General features: G+C 50.1%; 1 protein-coding gene across 3 annotated transcripts in view; it reads left to right on the forward strand.

Annotated features, from left to right (window-relative positions):
• Window positions 1-6998: 6998 nt before the first annotated feature.
• The window catches only part of LOC111525814 (ankyrin repeat and SOCS box protein 16), a 49980-nt gene continuing 34977 nt past the window's right edge, over window positions 6999-22001 (forward strand). For 2 of the 3 annotated variants that reach the window (XM_023191446.2, XM_023191447.2), the window contains exons 1-7: window positions 6999-7240; window positions 10259-10309; window positions 12920-14089; window positions 16462-16545; window positions 18919-19059; window positions 21513-21621; window positions 21810-21895. In XM_023191446.2, the coding sequence (XP_023047214.1) occupies window positions 7238-7240; window positions 10259-10309; window positions 12920-14089; window positions 16462-16545; window positions 18919-19059; window positions 21513-21621; window positions 21810-21895 (1644 nt within the window). In that variant the 5' untranslated portion in view covers window positions 6999-7237. The remainder of the gene's footprint in view (window positions 7241-10258; window positions 10310-12919; window positions 14090-16461; window positions 16546-18918; window positions 19060-21512; window positions 21622-21809; window positions 21896-22001) is intronic. The other variant, XM_023191448.2, reaches the window with a different exon arrangement.

Genomic DNA, 22001 nt, shown 5'->3' on the forward strand with positions numbered 1-22001 from the left:
GTCATGAAATGATAGTGAACAATACACAGTGAGCTTACAGGCTATGTGGAGAGGTATGGACTACTGGCACCCGAAAACTCACCCACATACCTTCCCTCCAGCCTGCAGTTTTGGGTTAACACACATTTTGTACATCTTTTATTGTAATCATTTATTGAATGACTTCCTTTCGAAAGACTGTCACATATATTATCATTGTCATAACAACTCTGCGAGGTAGATATTATGTACTTCATTGTACGGATAAGGAGACGGAGGCTCAGGGAGTTTAAGCAGTGAGTGAGTGACAGGGCCAAGGCAGGACCCAGACTCTCTGGGTGCGTAGCCACATGAGGTCTCCCCCAAACAGGCAGAGACAGCCTGAGGACCCAGAACACTCTGGCAGGAAGTCCCGAATTGATGGTGTATGGAAAGCACATTCCATCATCCTCCAGCAGCTGAATTTCTGGCCCATCCATGATGACGCACTTCTGCCCAGTAGACACAGAAGCAGATATGATCCTCCCAAAAACTCCTCAGGGTGGACATTATTATTATTGGTTTTGTTGTTGTTGTTAAGACAGGATTTCCTGTTGCCCAGGCTGGAGTGCAGAGGCGTGATCACAGTTCACTGTAGCCTTGACCTCCTGGGCTCAAGTGATCTCCCTGCCTCAGCCTCCCGAATAGCTGGAACTACAGGCACGTGCTTCCCTGTCTGGCTAATTTTTTTTTTTTTTTTCCGAGACCGAGTCTCACTCTGTCACGCAGGCTGGGGTGCAGTGGTGCGATCTCAGCTCACTGCAACTTCAGCCTCCCAGGTTCACGCCATTCACCTGCCTCAGCCTCCCGAGTAGCTGGGACTGCAGGCGGCCACCACCACACCTGACTACTTTTTTTGTATTTTTTATTAGAGACAGGGTTTCACCGTGTTAGCCAGGATGGTCTTGATCTCCTGACCTCGTGAATCTGCCCACCTCAGCCTCCCAAAGTACTGGGATTACAGGTGTGAGCCACTGCACCCGGCCGTAGTTTCTTTACTTAACGCTCATTTGATGGATGCATCAGTTGTTTCCAATTTGTCCGTTTTAAATAATGCTGTGGGCTGGGCGCGGCGGCTCACACCTGTAATCCCAGCACTTTGGGAGGCTGAGACAGGTAGATCTCCTGAGGTCAGGAGTTTGAGACCAGCCTGACCCACATGGAGAAACCCCATCTCTAGTAAAAAAAAAAAAAAAACAAAACAAAATTAGCCGGGCGTGGTGGCACACACCTGTAATCCCAATTACTCGGGAGGTTGAGGCAGGAGAATTGCTTGAACCCAGGAGGCGGAAGTTGTGGTGAGCTGAGATTGCGCCATTGCACTCCAGCCTAGGCAACAAGAGTGAAACTCTGTCTCTAAATAAATAAAGCTGTGATGCACATTCTTTCTCTTTTTTTTTTTTTTTTTGAGACAGAGTCTTGCTCTGTCTCACAGGCTGGAGTGCAGCGGCACAATCTCGGCTCACTGCAACGTGTGCCTCCAGGGTTCATGCCCTTCTTCTGCCTCAGCCTCCTGAGTAGCTGGGATTACAGGCACCCGCCACCACGCCCAGCTAATTTTTTGTATTTTTAGTAGAGACAGGGTTTCACCGTGTTAGCTAGGATGGTCTCGATCTCCTGGCCTCGTGATCTGCCCGCCTCGGCTTCCCAAAGTGCTGGGATTACAGGTGTGAGCCACCGCGCCCAGCCCTCTCTTTGTTTTTTTTTTTGAGACAGAGTCTTGCTTTGTTGCCCAGGCTGGACTGCAGTGACGCCATCTTGGCTCACTGCAACCTCCGCCTCCTGGGTTCAGGCAATTCTCCTGCCTCAGCCTCCCAAGTAGCTGGCATTACAGGTATGTGCCACCACACCTGGCTAATTTTTATATTTTTAGTAGAGACGAGGTTTTACCATGTTGGACAGGCTGGTCTTGAACGCCCAAAGTGCTGAGATTACAGGCATGAGCCACAGCGCCTGGCCCATGTGATGCATATTCTTACAGGTAAATCTTGGCACATGTCAATGACTGTATTATGTTCTCAGGATGAATTCTCAGAAGTGGAGCTGCTTTGTCAAAGGGTCTATACAACTTCAAAGTTTTTGAGGGTATTTTCTGACCCAGTGAAGGACACCACTATGGGGCCCAGTTGTTCAAGTCAGAAGCATCAGGTAATGTTAAGTCCAAGAGAAGAAGGCTAATTGATGAAAGAATGGGTTGGGGTGAGTACCAGCGGGTACGCAGGGGAGAGAAGTTACCAGGCCCTGAAGATTGTCAGCCACTGGGGAGATACTATGAGGGTCTTTCCTGGAAACCAGAGGAATACTTTTGTCCCCTGCCTACCTGGTCCTCCCCAGAAGCCACAAGTGCTCCAGGTAGCAACCCTGGGTAACTCCTTTCCTGCTGTCCAAGCAAGCAAGATGCCAGTTCCCCAGGATCCAGCCAGCTGCAAATGACCCTGAGCCAACTCCCACAGCCCTGAGTGGGTCAGCTTTGCTTATGAAGCAGGACTCTGGCACCTCACCAGGGGTCCAGCTTCCCTTCCCCCAGCCCCTAGCCTGGGGAGGGCGGGGGGAAGCAACTGGGATAGGCTTGGGGAGGTGGGTGTCGGATCGGGGGTGTAGAGGATAGAGGAGCTGAGTGTCTCTGTCCTCAGGGAAATCTTGAGATGACTCACATGCCACTGGAGGGGAGAGAGAAGCTGGGGGATGAATGGATTGCAAACCAGAGGGAGGGGCCGAGCTTCCGTGCCTTGATTCGCCCGCGTCAGTTGCTTCAACAACATCTGCAGTGCGTGGGGTTGAGCGATCCCATCGTGGGGGCTGGGGCGGGTAGGGCTTCCAGGCTGGCTGACGTTTGCTTCCCGCCCGCTGGGCCAGCCCGGAGCAGTTCATGAATGACTCACCTCATTGTCAGGCTGATTCACTGCTCCGCTGGGGACTTGGGTAGGGGGGCGGCCCCCTCGGTATGGCTCACACCCGCACACAGGCGCACATACATGCGCACACGCCCAGGCGGGGCTCCACTGGGGTCGGACACGAGGGATGGGATTTCTGTGGTAAGAGGCAGGGGCATGCACACAACCTAGTGTGTGAATAACCTTGAAGTTTCAGTCTGTGGTATACCAGTGTTTATTCACATTTAAATTAATTAAAATTGGCCGGGCACGGTGGCTCAAGCCTGTAATCCCAGCACTTAGGGAGGCCGAGAGGGGCGGATCATGAGGTCAGGAGATCGAGACCGTCCAGGCTAACATGGTGAAACCCCGTCTCTACTAAAAAATACAGAAAGAAACTAGCCAGGTGAGGTGGCGGGCGCCTGTAGTCCTGGCTACTCGGGAGGCTGAGGCAGGAGAATGGTGTAAACCCGGGAGATGGAGCTTGCAGTGAGCTGAGATCCGGCCACTGCACTCCAGCCTGGGCAACAGAGCAAGACTCTGTCTCAAAAAAAAAAAAATTAATTAAAATTAAATGCAATTAAAACTTCAGTTTCTTACTAGCCACATTTCAAGTGCTTAATAGCCACACATGGTTAGTGGCTACTCTGTAGGGCAGTGTGAAAAAAACATTTCCATCAACACAGAAAGTTCTGTTGGACAGCTCTGGTTTACATAGCTGCCTACACACCAACTCAGAATCCACAACCTTCACATACAAAGCCACACAAACAGATCAGTCCTCCCTGCCCCCATAGGAAGCAAACAACACACATTTAATTCCATACACGTATTCAATAGGTAATATGCAATCACCAACACAACACAAGATTCTCAGTGTGTACACATACTTCCTATCCAAATATGCCACAGTCCATACCAAGGCAAATGTAAAGATAAACACATGAAAAAAAGTATGTCATCACACTGACTCGAATACAACTGTTTGTTCAATAAAAATGCAAATTAGGGGCCAGCGGTGGTGGCTCACTCCTGTAATCCCAGCACTTTGGGAGACCAAGGCAGGCAGATCACCTGAGGTTGGGAGTTTGAGATCATCCTGGTTAACATGCTGAAACCCCGTTTCTACTAAATACACAAAATTAGCTGGGTGTGGTGGCACACACCTGTAATCCCAGCTACTCAGGAGGCTGAGGCAGGAGAATCGCTTGAACCCAGGAGGTGGAGGTTGCAGTGAGCCGGGATCGCACCACTGCACTCTAGCCTGGGTGACAGAATGAGACTTCGTCTACAAAACAACAACAACAACAACAACAAAAACAAATTAGGGTGAAATGCATTTGCAAGTTTACTGAAATAGATACAAACCCAAGCCATGCGGTTCCCATAACAATTCCCAACACATGTTTGCAAATTCAAGTAAGGGGGAAGGGAACTCACGTTTGTTGAGGTCCTGTTAATAGGCCAGGCATGGCGTTAGCCATTTCAATGCATTAATTCATTTAATCTCACAACAACCTTGTGAGGAAGATGTATTATTCTTTATTTTATTTATTTATTTATTTTGAGACAGAATCTTACTCTGTTGCCCAGGCTGGAATGCAGTAGCATGATTCCAGCTCACTGCAAGCTCCGCCTCCCAGGTTCAAGCGATTCTCCTGCCTTAGCCTCCCAAGTAGCTGGGATTACAGGCGCACGCCACCATGCCCGGCTAATTTTTTTTTTTTTTTTTTTTTTTTAGATGGAGTCTTGCTCTGTCGCCCAGGCTGGAGTGCAGTGGTGTGATCTCGGCTCACTGCAAGCTCCGCCTCCCAGGTTCCTGCCATTCTCCTGCCTCAGCTTCCTCAGTAGCTGGGACTACAGGCATCTGCCAGTACACCCAGCTAATTTTTTTGTATTTTTAGTAGAGATGGGGTTTCACCATGTTAGCCAGGATGGTCTTGATCTCCTGACCTCGTGATTCACCCACCTCGGCCTCCCAAAGTGTTGGGATTACAGGCGTGAGCCACCACGCCTGGCTAAATTTTGTATTTTTAGTAGAGACAGGGTTTCACCATGTTGGCCAGGCTGGTCTCGAACTCCTGACCTCAGGTGATCTGCCCACCTCAGCTTCCTGAAGTGCTGGTGATTACAGGTGTGAGCCACCGTGCCCAGCTGTATTATTGTTTTTTCATAGATGAGGCAGCTAAGATTCAGAGAGGTAAAGTAACTTACTCAAGGTCACACAGCCAGTTAGCAACAGAGTCAAATATAAACCAAGATTTGTCTGACTCCATTGTTACTGCAGCACACTATCTCCAAACTTAAACACAGAAACACACACACAGACACACGCCAGATCTGTCCTCCTTTGCACCTAAGAAGGTGGGGCTCCTCACCTAGCAGTTGCAGGTATTTGTGGAAGTGAGCATTGGGTTACCCAGCCATTCACACTCCCTCCTGACAAATGGCATCAAGTCATTCAACAAACACTTGTCCAGCCTGGGCAACACAGGGAGCTTCATCTCTACAAAAAATAAATGTAAAAAAATTAGCTGGGTTTAGGCCGGGCGCGGTAGCTCACGACTGTAATCCCAGCACTTTGGGAGGCCAAGGTGGGTGGATCATGAGGTCAGGTGTTCGAGACCAGCCTGGGCAACATAGTGAAACCCTGTCTCTACTAAAAATACAAAAAACTAGCCAAGCGTGGCTGGGCGTGGTAGCTCACATCTGTAATCCCAGCACTTTGGGAGGCTGAGGCGGGTGGATTACCTGAGGTCAGGAGTTCGAGACCAGCCTGGCTGACATGGTGAAACCCTGTCTCTACCAAAAATACAAAAATTTTCCGGGCATGGTGGCACACGCCTGTAATCCCAGCTGTTTGAGAGGCTGAGGCAGGAGAATCGCTTGAACCTGAGAGGCGGAGGTTGCAGTGAGCCAAGATCGTGCTTCTGCACTCCAGCCCAGGCGACAGTGTGAGGCTCCATCTCAAAAAAAAAAAAAAAAGTTATCTTGGTGGTGTGTGCCTGTGTTCCCAGCTACTCAGGAGGCTGAGGTGGGAGGATTGCTTGAGCCCAAGAGGTGGAGGCTGCAGTGATTGTGCCACGGCACTCCAGCCTGGGTAAGGGAGTAAGTAAGACTCAGTCTCAAAACAAAAACAAAAACAAAAACAAACTCATTTTCTGAGTGCCTTCAATGTGCCACATGCTGGTTCACAAAGGAGAAAAGTCACAGTCTTGCTCTGAAGGAGTACTAAGTCCAGCAGGGAGGCCAGGCGTGGTGGCTCACACCTGTAATCCCAGCTACTTGGGAGGCTGAGGCAGGAGAATCGTTTGTACCTGGGAGGCTGAGGTTGCGGTGAGCCGAGATCAAGCCATTGCACTCCAGCCTGGGCAACAGCAAGACTCGGTCTCAGAAAAAAAAAAAAAGTGGTGTGGAAAGGGATTGGTGCTGACTGGGAGGCTAATTGGTTGGGAGACCAGATAAAGCAGGGAGGCAGAGGCCAGAGCGCTGCAGGTCCTGGGGATTTTATATGTCATCCTCCAGTGACTGGGAAGGATTGAAGAACTTTTCAGTGGAAAAATAGGATCCCATTTGCATGTTAGAAAGAAACCAGGCCGGGTGCAATGGCTCACGCCTGTAATCCCAGCACTTTGGGATGCCGAGGTAGGTGGATCATTTGAGGTCAGGAGTTCGAGACCAGCCTGGCCAACATGGTAAAACCCCATCTTTACTAAAAATACGAAAGTTAGCTGGGCGTGGTGGCGGGAGCCTGCAATGCCAGCTACTCGGGAGGCTGAAACAGGAGTATCAATTAAACCCAAGAGGCGGAGGTTGCAGTGAGCCGAGATCGTGCCACTGCACTCCAGCCTGGGCGACAGAGCGAGATTCGGTTTCCAAAAAAAAAAAAAGAACGTTAAAGAAAGGAGCGGGCTCCTTTCAGGATTAGGCGTCGTGGGGCCCAGATTCCCCTGGCCTGATCTGATTCCCCTGAATCAGTGCTGAACCAGCCGACTGGGCCGAGGAGCCGCTTGGGGGCGACCGAGAGCCCATCCGTTTCCCCTTTAAGACCAGAGCGGAAGACTAGAGCGAGAAGGACCTTTGTGTCGGCGGGAAATAAATATGCCCGCCCCTTTAAGAGGGCGGAGACGCCCGAGTGGCGGCGTCTTCAAATGCGGCCTGAGGCGCTGCCCCCAGTCTTCCGGCGACTTTCCCTACATCACAGAGACGCAGCCCTCTGACCCCACCCCGGGAGCACTGTCCCTCGGAGTCCTAGACTTCCACCTGGGTCGTATCCGAGGCCCCGGCGACTCCCCGGACTCGGGGTGCCGGGCCAACCTTCCCGCCGAGGCCCACCCGCTGTCGCCATGGTAATGCCGCGCCCGGCCTGGGGGTCGGCCGGCCGCAGGGCCCCCCTGGCCTCTGGAACCGCTCGTGGGGTTCCAGCCCCTCGCCCGCGCAAGCTGCAGGACCGGGGTCTGGGTGGCGGTTCGGTGGAGTCGGGAGACCTGGGGTCTCGGCAGGGCTTGTTATGGACGCGTCGGAGACCCTGAGAAGACATTCTTCTCCCCTGGGCCTCAGTTTCCCTCCTGTTGCCTTCCTACCCTCCTGGGAAACCTCCTTTTCTAGTGCGCTCAGACGTCACTACCGCTTGGGTCCATCCCTTTCCCCTCCCTGCCCCACCCTTTCCATTTTTTTTTTTGGACGAAGTCTCGTTCTGCCGCTCAGGCTGGAGTCCAGTGGCGCGATCTCGGCTCACTGCAACTGCCACCTCCCCTCCACCCCTTTCTCTCTGACCCTTAGGGTCTTGGGAACTATATCGCCAGCTGTAGTTCCTGTGGCTCTGGTATCTGGGGTTAGGCACCACCTCTGCTCTGGGTTTGCTACTCGTCTGGAGCTGGCTACAGCAGCCCTGCTGGCTAGAAAGAAGGAACCGTGGGCTGGGGTATCCTACTTTCCTGGGACCCTAGTTTTTGGGCCTTGGGGAAACTACTGGCTTCATTTACAGAAACAATGCCACTGCGGATGTGTTTGGATTTATGGTAGTTTCTCTCATGTTTGACATTAGATTCGTCAGGGGAAACCTTTGGGATATTGCAAAATCCTTAGGCCCAAGCCAGGTGCCGCGACTGACACCTACTTTTGTTTGTTTGCTTGTTTGCTTTTTTGAGACAGTCTCACTCTGTGGCCCAGGCTGGAGTGCGGTGGTGCGATCTCCGCTCACTGCAACCTCCACCTCCCAGGTTCAAGCAATTCTCCTACCTCAGACTCCCAACAAGATGGGATTACAGGCGGGCACCACCACCCCCGCTAATTTATTTCTATTTTTAGTAGAGATGGGGTTTGACTTTGTTGGCCACGCTGCTCTTGAACTCCTGGCCTCAGGTGCTCCACCCGCCTCGGCCTCTCAAGGTGCTGGGATTACAGGAGTGAGCCACAATGCACAACCTGTGGCTGACACCTATAATCCCAGCACTTTGGAGGCCACGGTGGGAGGATTACTTGAGCCCGGGAGTTCAAGACGAGCCTGGGCAACATAATGAGGCCGTGTATCTACAAAAATTTAAAAATTAGGCAGGGCGCAGTGGCTCACGCCTGTAATCCCAGCACTTTGGGAGGCCAAGGCGGGCAGATCACAAGGTCAGGAGTTCAAGACTAGCCTGGCCAACATGGTGAAACCCTGTCTCAACTAAAAATACAAAGAAATTAGCTGGGCATTGTGGCTTGGCCTGTAATCCCAGCTACTTGAGAGGCTGAGGCAGAAGAATTGCTTGAACCTGGGAGGTGGAGGTTGCAGTGAGCTGAGATCGTGCTGCTGCATTCCAGCCTGGGTAACAGAGCAAGAAGAAGAAGGGAAAAAAAGAAAATTAGCTAAGCATGGTGGTGGACACCTGTAGTCCCAGTTACGAAGGAGGTTGAGGTGGGATGGTCACTTGAGCCTAGGAGATTGAGGCTGCAGTGAGCTATGATCTCGCCATTGCACTCCAGCCTGGGCAACAGGGCAAGGCCCTGTCTAAAAAGACAAAAACAAAATGTTTACGCCCATGTGCATAGTCCTGGAGAACTGCCCTTGCTCCCCTAGGCAGCCTTCCCTTTGTCCCCTTTCTTTCCTTCCAGGATTAGTGCAGATGGTTCTGAGTGGATTATGTTACAAGAAAGTGTTTTAATCTTTTTTTTTTTTTTTTAAGAGAGTCTCTCTCTGTCACCCAGGCTGGAGTGCGGTGGCACAATCTTGGCTCACTGCAACCTCTGCCTCCCGGGTTCAAGCAATTACCTGCTTCAGCCTCCCAAGTAGCTGAGATTACAGGCATACTCCACCAGGCCCGGCTAATTAAAAAAATTTTTTTTTTGAGACAGTCTCACCCTGTCACCCATGCTGGAGTGCAATGGCGTGATCTCGGCTCACTGCAACCTCTACCTTCCTGTTCAAGAGATTCTCCTGCCTCAGCCTCCTGAGTAGCTGGGATTACAGGTGCCCACCACCATGCTCAGCTAATTTTTTGTATTTTTAGTAGAGACAGGGTTTCAATATGTTGGCCAGGCTGGTCTTGAACTTCTGACCTTGTGATCTGCCCCCACCTTAGCCTCCCAAAGTTCTGGGATTACAGGCATGAGCCACCACGCCTGGGCCTAATTTTGTATTTTTAGTAGAGATGAGGTTTCACCATGTTGGTCAGGCTGGTCTTGAACTCCTGACCTCAGATGATTCACCAGCCTTGGCATCCCAAAGTGTTGGGATTATAGGCATGAGCCACCGTGCCTGGCAGAAAGTGTTTTAATCTTTTTCTAAGAGGTGGGTTTCACTATGTTGCCTAGGCTAGCCTCAAACTCCTGGACTCTAGGGATCCAGCCACCTCAGCCTCCCAAGTAGCTGGGACTGCGGGAATGAGCCACTATACATAGCTAAGTAAGTTTTTTAGAACACTTAGGTCTTTTTTTTTTTTTTTTTTTTTTTTTTTTGATACTCTCACTCTGTCGCCCAGGCTGGAGTGCAAGCTCCGCCTCCCAGGTTCAAGCAATTCTCCTGCCTCAGCCTCCCGAGTAGCTGGAATTACAGGCATGAGCCACCCTGCCCAGTTAACTTTTGTATTTTTAGTAGAGACGAGGTTTCTTCATGTTGGCCAGGCCTGACCTCAGGAGATCCACCTGCCTCGGCCTCCCCAAGTGCTGGGATTACAGGCGTGAGCCACCACGCCCGGCCCTAGATCATTTAAGTCTTTAACAAAATCCCGTTTCTTCTCATTCCTTAGTCCTTTCCCAGCCGTTGCAAAAACAAACAAAAAACAATATACCTGATGGTATTGTTAGTGCTGGGAAGAAGCAGAGTGAGGACAGAATGTGCTTGCAAATGGTATTTCTCAACCCCAGTTGGTTGGTTTTCTTTTCAGGCGTGCAGTTTGCAGAAGCTGTTTGCTGTGGAAGAGGAGTTTGAAGATGAGGTAGGGAAGTGTTGGTGATCAGAGGTGGCAGATGAAGTCTTAAAATATAAACACTCAGGTTCAGAACATTTTGGAGTAGCCTGTACCAGCCTCCTTTTAGTTGATATGTGTATGTTTTTACCTGTGAGATGCTGAGAAGTGATGAGAAATGTAAACAACCTACTTAAGTGTCTTAGAAACAAAAAACCAGAGAGATGAGTTGCTTAATTGTCATACCTTTCATTTATAAGGGCCCTTTCCTGGAAGCTGTGTCATCTAGCTGATTTAATTCACCTCAGTGATAACATATTTGTGGTGGGAAAGGCAGTGTACGTAGAGCCAGAACCGTGTAACAGACAGCATAGTTACTGGATAGCAGGAGGCCAGGGGTCAGCAATTGGCTATGTGAATCAGGGCAAGTTACTTTATTCTCTAGTCTTCTGTTTTCTCTTTTGCAATATGAGGGATGCTCTTCTGTCTCAGATTTCTTTCTTTCCCTCTGTCTAATCACAAGATAAGGGGTGCGACTAGATCCAGAGCTCACACATTAGAATTACCCTTGTCTAGGCCCTATCATACACCAATTAAATCAGAATTTCTGAGAATGGCCCAGCCAGGGATATTTCTTTTTTTTCTTTTCTTCAACATTTATTTTAAGTTCAGGGGTACATGTGCAGGTTTGTTACATAGGTAAACATGTGCCATGGTGGTTTGCTGCACAGATCATCCTATCACCTAGGTAATAAGCCCAGCATGCATTAGCTATTCTTCCTGGTGCTCTCCACCTCCCTGCCTGTGGCAGCCCCCAGTATGTGAACTTCTTTCTTTTTTTGGAGACAAGATCTCTTTCTGTCACCCAGGCTGGAGTGCAGTGACACAATCACGGCTCACTGCAACCTCGACCTCCCAGACATAAGTGATCCTCCCACCTCAGCCTCCTCAGTAGCTGGGCCTACAGGTGTGTGCCACCATGCCCAGCTAATTTTTTTTTTTTTTTTTTTTGTAGAGATAGGGTCTTACTAAGTTGCCCAGGCTGGTCTCGAATTCCTGGACTCAAGTGATCCTTCTGCCTCGGCCTCCCAAAGTACTAGGATTACAGGTGTGAGCCAGCAGGCCCGTCCTGATTTTTGTTTTTACAAATAATTCACAACTGCCGTTTTGTCAAGGAGATGTGTCCTTGTCTTTGTCTTTCAGCTTTGGAGGTATGTGATTACAGGCTGAAAAGGTGACTGTTAAAATGACCCTCTTGGGTCTTACCAGGTGATGATGGGACTGCTAGGCAAGTAATTTACTTTTCTCTAGTAAAGGACTCTGACAGCTGAAGTTTCTGTTCCCTGAAAATGGCAGATCAGTCCCTTCCCCCTTCCTAAAGCAGATGACATCATGTCTGAGAGTGAGCTCTTAGGGAGAAAAAAGATCATCAACCTCCAGAGTCATCAGGATTTTATTACTGCTATAGTTCTGGTCATTATTATTATTGTTGAGATCTGTGGTGGTCCTGCCTGAGTATGAGACTCACTTAATAATGCACAAAGCAGGCAAAAGCCTTTCTCTAGCCCAGACAATCCAGTGCGGCAGCAGAGGGTGAGGGTGGTGGGGACCCTCCTGTCAGTTAAATCAGCAGTTCTGACTCAAAACCACCCTCAGAACAGGTCTGTTGCTCTTGAAGGTGTCAATCTCACCTTGCTTCCCAACTGGAATCCATACTTTATTTAACTTGCCTGAAAAGCTATATTTAACTTCTGCCTTTTTTGCTGGCTCCAAGGCCTCTCTGGCTTACTGAAGGGTAGCTATCTCTGTGGTGTGTGTGTGTGTGTGTGTGTGTGTGAAAGAGAGAGCACACGAGTGCGTATTGGGGATGAAGAGTGAGCTAAGGACAGGCAGCATGACCAGCTGGATAGATCCCTGTTTACATAACAGGCCAGACATCAGAAAGTGGTCTCGTTGAGATGGTGGTTGTGTGACCTAGGGTGGTTTGTCTGACTTCTTGGTGCCCTGGAACGTTTGCTTCTCCTGCTGTCCTCGTCTAACTGCCCGTCTCCCCACCCATGAAGACTGAAGAAAGAGAAGCTACCTGAAGACTTAGCCTTAGATTGGAGTGTTTTTGATAGAGCCTTGTGTAGGCCCATGGGTGAGGTCAGAGGTGGTAAGAGACAGAGAAACCACCATTGCCTTTCATGCTTTGGTTTATTTTTATTTTCCTTTCTTTCTTTCTTTCTTTTTTTTTTTTTTTGAGACAGTCTCACTCTGTCACCCAGGCTGGAGTGCAGTGGCACGATCTCGGCTCACTGCCAACCTCTGCCTCTCAAGTTTAAGCGATTCTCCTACCTCAGCCTCCTGAGTAGCTGGAATTACAGGTGTGCACCCCCATGCCCAGCTCATTATTTTTAGTAGAGACAAGGTTTTGCCATGCTGGCCAGGCTGGTCTCGAACTCCTGACCTCAAGTGATCCTCCTACTTTGGCCTCCCAAAGTGCTGGAATTATAGGCATAAGCCACCATGCCCGACCCTCATGCTTTGGTTTCTTTCAAGTGTCTACACACAAACATACATGCCATGTGCCTGAACAGTAAAAGCAGAGGGGTTCTTGATTTCCAGATGCCAAGACCTACCATCTCTGCTTCCTTGTAGGATTTCTTATCTGCTGTGGAGGATGCAGAGAACCGGGTTGCTGGCTCACTGCCTGTGAATGCTGGGCGTCTGAGACCTGTCTCTTCTAGGTCACAGGAGACTGTGCAGGCACAGTCCTCCAGGCTGCTGCCGTTACACCCCACTGCTCCCTCAGAGGCTTTGGGCCTGCCAGACCTGGACCTCTGCCTCCCTCCCTCCAGCATGCCCAGTGCTGACAGCCGTCCATCATGCATAGGAACAGCTTCCCTAAGGCCTGTCTCTACTTCCAGCAGCTGGATTGGCAATCAGAGAAGAGTGACAGTGACAGAAGTGCTCAGAGAGCCAGCAAGACCTCAATCCTCAGCCCTACACCCCGTACTCACCTTTGAGAGCCAACAGCAGCAAGTTGGTGGCTTTGAGAGGCCTGAACAAGACGACTTTGATAAAGTCCTGGCAAGCATGGAGATGGAGGAGCCTGGCATGGAGCTGGAATGTGGAGTCAGCAGTGAGGCCACACGAATCCTGCCTGCCCAGCAGCGGGAGCGTTCAGTATTGGTTAAAAAGGCCTGGCTAGTTGATCTGAGTGGATCTTGCCAGAAGGAGCCCATGCCTGCCACCCACACAGCAGGCATCATGTCAGCCCAGGATGAGTCTCTAGATCCTGTCGTCCAATGTAGGACTCCACGACCTCCCTTGAGACCTGGTGCTGTGGGTCACCTTCCTGTTCCAACTGCCTTAACAGTTCCCACTCAGCAACCCCACTGGAAAATCTGTCCACAAGGCCCCCCTGTTCAAGCACTTCAGCCTCTCCAAGCTGCTAGAGGGACCATTCAGAGCAGCCCTCAAAATTGTTTCCCTTGTCAGCCGTTCCAGTCTCCAAGTTCCTGGTTAAGTGTCAAAGCTCATTTACACAGACCTCGAACTCCCAACTCAAGCTGTTCTACTCCCTCAAGGACTAGCTCTGGATTATTTCCTCGGATACCCTTACATCCCCAAGCTCCACTCTCTTCCATTGAGTCTCCTGTTGGTACCCCAAAAGGTCCCCAGGGAGCTCTGCAGACACCCATAGTCACCAACCACCTGGTGCAGCTGGTCACTGCTGCCAGCCGGGCACCCCAGCAGCCCACTCATCCCTCCACCCGAGCCAAAACTCGCCGTTTCCCCGGCCCAGCTGGAATCCTGCCTCACCAGGTGAGTGAGCTGACTTTCTAGGATTTGGGGGGCAAGGGAGAGAAGCAGGGTTCCAGCATTGTCCAGCCCTAGCATATCTTCCCTCCTGCAGGGAAGGAAGGAAGGAAGTGCAGAGAGGCTTTTCAAAGCTGTAGGAGAAATAAAAGGGAAGAATTGAATGCTAGAAAATCCACCGTGAAAGAAGTGCTTAAGGCTCTGAGGACATCATAATTTTCTTTTCCTTTTTTTTTGTTTTTGAGATGGAGTCTCGCTGCGACGCCCAGGCTGGAGTGCAGTGGTGCGATCTCAGTTCACTAAAACCTCTGCCTCCCGGGTTTAAGCGATTCTCCTGCCTCAGCCTCTTGAGTAGCGGACTACAGGCCCCCGCCACCAAGCCTGGCTAATTTTTGTATTTTTAGTAGAGACAGAGTTTCACCATATTGGCCAGGCTGGTCTTGAACTCCTGACCTCAAGTGATCCGCCTGCCTCGGCCTCCCAAAATGCTGGGATTGCAGGCGTAAGCCACCACGCCTGACCCTCTTTTCCTGTTTTTTCTTTTTTTTTTTGAGACGGAGTCTCGCTCTGTTGCCCAGGCTGGAGTGCAGTGGCCGGATCTCAGCTCACTGCAAGCCCCATCTCCCGGGTTCACGCCATTCTCCTGCCTCAGCCTCCCGAGTAGCTGGGACTACAGGCGCCCGCCATCTCGCCCGGCTAGTTTTTTGTATTTTAGTAGAGACGGGGTTTCACCGTGTTAGCCAGGATGGTCTCGATCTCCTGACCTTGTGATCCGCCCATCTTGGCCTCCCAAAGTGCTGGGATTACAGGCTTGAGCCACCACGCCCGGCCTCTTTTCCTTTTTTTTAAGAATTAGAGACTGGCTGTGTTGCTCAGGCTGGTCCTAAACTGGGCTTAAGCCATTCTCCTGCCTCAGCCTCCCATATAGCTGTATAGCTGGGACTACAGGTGTGTACTAGGGCAGGAAGTCATTCATGTGCATTTTTTTTTTTTTATTATACTTTAAGTTCTAGGGTACATGTGCACAACACGCAGGTTTGTTACATATGTATACTTGTGCCATGTTGGTGTGCTGCACCCATCAACTCGTCAGCACCCATCAACTCGTCATTTATCATGTGCATTTAAGGACTTCTTATGTGTTGGACAATTTGCTTGGAACTGAGAATACAGAGATTAAAAGAAATAGTTCCTGTCCTAAAGAGCTTACAGTGAAATGGAAGAAACAGATGCAAACAAACAAACATGCACAAAGTGCACAGTGTGAATAGGGGTCATTCCCTGGGTGCTGGGGAGACACTGGCTCTGCCTTAGGCTTGCTGAGTGGGCTTTGGATGGATGAGTAGGAGGTTAACAGGTGTGTGGCGGAGCGGGAGCTGTGCTCTGTAGATGTTCTGGCAGTGGGAAGGCAGGGAAGAGCATGTGTAAAGGCACAGAGGCAGAAGAGCAAGGTGCGCTCAGATCCACAGAACAGTTCATTGTGGCAGGTGTGGGGAAGCTGGGGCTGAAAACGAGACAGCCCTGGTGAGACTTGGATTAAACTAGTCTTGGATCAGATCCCAGAAAATTGGACTCTGAGGATCTGGACTGGTTGTGATAGGTATGCCCTCTTCCTCCCATTTTAAGGGTGTTTGGAACAATTTCTGCCTGTTACTTGCTCTTCCCTAGCACGTTAGCAAACATCCAAAGAGGCCGTCTATGTTCCTCCTGGGCTGGATCTTCCTGGAGGAAAGAGTTAGGACTTGGGGAAATCTGCCCCTTTGCTCATCACAGGCCTCTCAATTTTTCTTTTTCTTCTTCTTCTTTTTTTTTTTTTTTTTTTTTGAGATAGAGTCTCGCTCTGTCACCCAGGCTGGAGTGCAGTGGCATAATCTTGGCTCACTGCAACCTCTGCTTCCCGGCTTCAGGTGATTCTCCTGCCTCAGCCTCCCAAGTAGCTGGAATTACAGGCATGCGCCACAACGCCTGGCTAATTTTTGTATTTTTGGTAGAGACAGGGTTTCTCCATGTTGGCCAGTCTGGTCTCGAACTCCTGACCTCAGGTGATCCACCTGCCTCAGCCTCCCAAAGTGCTGGGATTACAGGCATGAGCCACCAGGCGCCTGGCCAGGCCTCTCTATTTGGGTCACTGCCCCCTTCAGGCAGTCCTGGTTTTCATGCCTGGGCTAGCTCCAGCTTCCTCACATTTCCAAACCAATCCCCAAAGTATCTTTTTTGAGCTGCCAAAGAGGCTCCTGAGACTTTGTTAGAAGAGATGTAATATGTGTTAATTGTCCCTGATCATTTCCTGAACTCATTATGTAATCCAGACAAAAAGCTGTACTTGTAAATAACAGTTGCTGAGCTTGCTCTCACCTTCTCCTTCTCTCCCCTCTTAGCAGAGTGGGAGAAGTCTGGAGGACATCATGGTTTCCACACCCCAAACTCCGACCCATGGTGCTCTGGCTAAATTCCAGACAGAGGTAACTTATGCAAGTGTTAACTTTCTGGGTGTGTTTTGAGAGTGAGGGGCGTCCCCGTGTGTTTCAGGAGTTAAACATCAAGAGCTGATGCTGCTAGGCCTGTTTGCTGGTGTCACACACTAAAAGGCATTTGAGGCAGGTAGTTGGGGGAGGCAGCAATTTTACTGGCAGTAAGCGAAGCCTGTCCTGGTGCCAGGTAGGTATTATCTGGTGCCATGGGTCCAGCCTTCTTTCCCATCTAAGAAATAAGGGCCCAGCTAGCTCCAGCTTCCGCCAGGGGAGGAGACTGATAAGTAGTATGAGATTGTGTCTCAGGAGCCCTTCCTCTCAGGTTTCTGACAACTGAGCTAGGAGGGATCTGCCTTCTCTTGCCTTTGCTGGGTTCCCTTTGTTGGGTGAGACTCAGCTTCCCTCCTCCTTGGGGTTCTGGTTGACCTGCTCTGCCCTCAAACGCAGTTTTGCTTTTAATTCTCCCCAGTATTTTTTCTCTGCTGTAGCTCCACAGATCTGCCAGTCCATTTCAGATCCAAAGCAGCAAATACCCTCTGGATTCGAAGCATGTATTAATGTAAGAAGGTTAATTGTTAAAGCTAGAAGCATCCCAAATAAAATATGACTGGTTTCAAAATGGCTAAGCCACTCTGGAAGCCTATAAATATATGCGGTGGATCCCTACCCCTAAGACTTTTTGAGTCTGTTACAAAAAATAAGCTTGGATAGCCTTCTGCTTCAATGAAGTTAAAGTCAGGAACTGATTTTATTTTATTATTTTATTTTATTTATTTTTTATTTTTATTTTATTTTATTTTATTTATTTATTTTTTTATTTTATGTTATTTTAATTTTTTTGAGACAGATTCTCGCTCTGTCGCCCAGGCTGGAGTGCAGTGGCGTGATCTCGGCTCACTGCAACCTCCACCTCCTGGGTTCAAGCTATTCTCCTGCCTCAGCCTCCCAAGTAACTGGGACTACAGGCGCGTGCCACCATGCCCGGCTAACTTTTGTATTTTTAGTAGAGATGGGGTTTTACCGTGTTAGCTAGGATAGTCTCCATCTCCTGACCTCGCGATCTGCCCACCTCAGCCTCCCAAAGTGCTGGGATTACAGGTGTTAGCCACTGCACCCAGCCAATTTTTGTATTTTTAGTAGAGAGGAGGTGTCACCATGTTGGCCAGGCTGGTCTCGAACTCTTGTCTTCAGGTGATCCACCCGCCTCGGCCTCCCAAAGTGCTAGGATAACAGGAGTGAGCCACTGCGCCTGGCCCAGGAGCTGATTTTATTAAAAATTTGTTTTTCACCGGGCATGGTGACTCAAGCCTGTAATCCCAGCACTTTGGGAGGCCGAGACGGGCGGATCACGAGGTCAGGAGATTGAGACCTCCAGCCTGGGCAACAGAGCGAGACTCCGTCTCAAAAAAAAGAAAACAAAAATTGGCCGGGCCATTTTTTCTTTTTCTTTTTTTTTTGAGGCGGAGTCTCGTCGCCCGGGCTGGAGTGCAGTGGCCGGATCTCAGCTCACTGTAAGCTCCGCCTCCCAGATTTACGCCATTCTCCTGCCTCAGCCTCCTGAGTAGCTGGGACTACAGGCGCCCGCCACCTCGCCCGGCTAGTTTTTGTATTTTTAGTAGAGACGAGGTTTCACCGTGTTAGCCAGGATGATCTCGATCTCCTGACCTCGTGATCCGCCCATCTCGGCCTCCTAAAGTGCTGGGATTACAGGCTTGAGCCACCGCGCCCGGCCAACATTTGTTTTTCGTACCTAGTCTTGCAGATAGGACCTGATTTTAAAAAGAAAAAAAAAAGAGTATCTGCTGAATGAAAGCTGTGATATGCAACAAGATTTTCACATGCTTCAAATGCCAAAGCAATCAGAAAAAAAAGAAAAAGAAAAAATAAAGAGGCCAGGTGCGGTGACTCATGCCTGTAATCCCATCACTTTGGGAGGCCGAGGCAGGCGGATCACAAGGTCAGGAGATTGAGACCATCCTGTGAATGGTGAAACCCCGTCTCTACTAAAAATACAAAAAATTAGCCAGGCATGGTGGCGGGCGCCTGTAGTCCGAGCTACTCGGGAGGCTGAGGAGGGAGAATAGCGTGAACCCGGGAGGCGAAGGTTGCAGTGAGCCGAGATCGTGCCACTGCACTCCAGCCTGGGTGACAGAGCGAGACTCCGTCTCAAAAAAAAAAAAAAAAGATTTCACATGCCATTTTCTGGCCTTGGAGATAAATGAGAGGAGAGACTGTGGCCATTGTACTACAGTTTTTCCAAGGGGATTTGCCTTTCCTCTCCCACCCTTCCATCCTGTTTCAATCAACAGTCTGTAGCAAGGTAGACCTATTCATATAGGCTCCCCCTCTGCTCTATGGTACCAGATTGTTGCTAGTTCCCAGGCATCCGTGGAGGAGGATTTTGGGCAAGGGCCCTGGCTGACCATGAAATCTGCACTAGGCCTGGATGAGAGAGACCCTAACTGCTTCCTCTGTACCTACAGCATTGTCATGGTGCTGCGCAAGGTAAGGATTCTGGGTGCTGAGACCCATAGGAAAGACCATTTTTATCCCTCTGTCTGACCTACTGCCCTACTCCACCTTAGGAAGGGGCTGTTTGCTCCCTCATACCGTATACGAGCAGCAGCACAAAGTCCCTTTTGTTTTATCTTCCACTTAACCTACCTTTTCACTGTCATCCATAGGATTGGGCCCAAGTGGAAGGAGAGAGTGGGTTATGGCATGCTTCTGCACTTCCAGGCCCTGGATGGGGTGGGGTGAGCACACTGCCACCCTCAAATCTCCCCAGTGGTTAAGGGTTGTGCAGAGACATGCCATTACTTGTGCCAACATATCCCTGCCTGTGACTGCTATGATGGAACACTGTGTAAACATATATAAACGAAAGTGCTGGATGCAGTGGCTCACACCTGTAATCCCAGCATTTTGGGAGGCCGAGGTGGAAGGATCACAAAGGTCAGGAGTTTGAAACCAGCCTGGGCAACAAAGCAAGACCCTGTCTCTATAAAAAAATACAAAAAAAAAAAAAAAGAATTAGCTGGATGTGGTGGCACATGCCTTATAGTCCCAGCTACTAGGGAGGCTGAGGCCAGAGGATCACTTGATCTTAGGAGGTTTAGGCTACAGTGAACTATGATCATGCCACTGCACTCCAGCCTGGGCAATAGAGCGAGACCTTGTCTCCTTTAAAAAAAAACCCAAGGCGGCCGGGTGCGGTGGCTCAAGCCTGTAATCCCAGCACTTTGGGAGGCCGAGATGGGCGGATCACAAGGTCAGGAGATCAAGACCATGCTGGCTAACATGGTGAAACCCCGTCTCTACTAAAAAATACAAAAAACTAGCCGGGCGAGGTGGTGGGCGCCTGTAGTCCCAGCTACTCTGGAGGCTGAGGCAGGAGAATGGCGTCAACCCAAAAGGCGGAGCTTGCAGTGAGCTGAGATCCGGCCACTGCACTCCAGTTTGGGCGACAGAGCGAGACTCCGTCTCAAAAAAAAAAAAAAACCAAAAAAAACAAACCCAAGGCTGGGCATGGTGGCTCACACCTATAATCTTAGGAGGTCAAGGTGGACGGATCACCTGAGGTCGGGAGTTCAAGACCCGCCTGACCAACCTGGAGAAACCCTGTCTCTACTAAAAATACAAAATTAGCCGAGCATGTTGGCACATGCCTGTAATCCCAGCTACTCGGGAGGCTGATGCAGGAGAATTGCTTGAACCTAGAAGGCAGAGGTTGCAGTAAGCCAAGATGCACCATTGCACTCCAGCCTGGGCAACAAGAGTGAAACTCCGTCTCAAAAAAAAAAAAACAAAACAAAAAACAGGCCAGGTGGGTTGGGTCACGCCTGTAATCCCAGCACTTTGGGAGGCTGAGGCGGGCGGATTACTTGAGGTCAGGAGTTTGAGACCAGCCTGGCCAACATGGTGAAACCCCATCTCTACTGAAAATACAAAAATTAGCCAGGCTTGGTGGCACATGCCTATAATTCCAGCTACTCGGGAGGCTGAGGCTGGAGAATAGCTTGAACCCGGAGGCGGAGGTTGCAGTGAGCCAAGGTCGCGCCATGGTACTCCAGCCTGGGCCACAGAGCAAGACTCCACCTCAAAAATAAAAAAATAAGCCGGGCGTGGTGGCTCATGCCTGTAATCCCAGCACTTTGGGAGGCTGAGACGGGCAGATCACTTGAGGTCAGGAGTTCGAGACCAGCCTGGCCAACATGGTGAAACCCCATCTCTACTGAAAATACAAAAATTAGCCAGGCTTGGAGGCACAAGCCTGTAATTCCAGCTATTCGGGAGGCTGAGGCTGGAGAATCACTTGAACCGGAGGCGGAGGTTGCAGTGAGCCAAGGTTGTACTACTGTACTCTAGCCTGGGCGACAGAGCAAGACTCCATCTCAAAAATAAAAAAATAGGCTGGGTGCAGTGGCTCATGCCTGTAATCTCAGCACTTTGGGAGGCCGAGGCGGGTGGATCACGAGGTCAGGAGTTCAAGACAAGCCTGGCTAAGACGGTGAAACCCCATCTCTACTAAAAATAAAATCAGCTGGATGTGGTGGCGGGCACCTGTAATCCCAGCTACTCGGGAGCCTGAGGCAGGAGAATCGTTTGAAACCAGAAGGCGGAGGTTACAGTGAGCCGAGATTGCGCCACTGCACTCCAGCCTGGGCAAAAGAGCGAAACTCCATCTCAAAAGAAAAACAAACAAAAATTTAAAAATAAATAAAATAAATAAAAAACCCAAACAAAAAAGAAAGGAGGCAGGGGAGAGAAATGAAGGACCTCCCAGCTCTAGGTCTGCCAGAGAGAGAGATGGAATACCTCTTTGTCCTCCACAAGGAGATCATCACTATAACTATACTCTGACCCCTCCTACCTCCGGTTGCCCTGGCACACTTGGAGACCTGGGAAGTCACAGGTGGGCCATGGAAGGCTCAGCATATGCCTCTCCTTGTAAACAGGCAGCCCTGAAGCAGCTTCCTAGGAACAAGGTTCCCAACATGGCGGTGATGATCAAGTCCCTGACTCGGAGCACAATGGACGCCAGTGTGGTTTTCAAAGACCCCACGGGTAAGGAATTAGGTCCTAGATTGTCTGATGAGTGGGCTCCATTGAGGACAGGAAATGAGGAGGAATCACCCTCTCCCTTTGCAGACAGGAAAACTGAGGCAGCGAGCAGCCCACTTCCCAGCCAGGGCCCATACCAGTCACTGTGCTGCCCTTGACCCCGAGACTGATGAGCCATGTGGTATTTGCAGGAGAGATGCAGGGGACAGTGCACAGGTTGCTGCTGGAGACGCGCCAGAATGAGCTGAAGCCTGGCTCAGTGCTGCTGCTGAAGCAGGTATGGGGAGCAGCTGTCTACACCACTGCCACCTGGATAGAGCCCCCAGTGTCTGTTTCCTTACCTATCTGGCTGCCTTCCTCTACACCACCAGGCATGGAGTGGC

Source organism: Piliocolobus tephrosceles, chromosome 16, assembly GCF_002776525.5.
Source record: "Piliocolobus tephrosceles isolate RC106 chromosome 16, ASM277652v3, whole genome shotgun sequence".
In the NCBI taxonomy this organism is placed as follows: Eukaryota; Metazoa; Chordata; class Mammalia; order Primates; family Cercopithecidae; genus Piliocolobus; species Piliocolobus tephrosceles.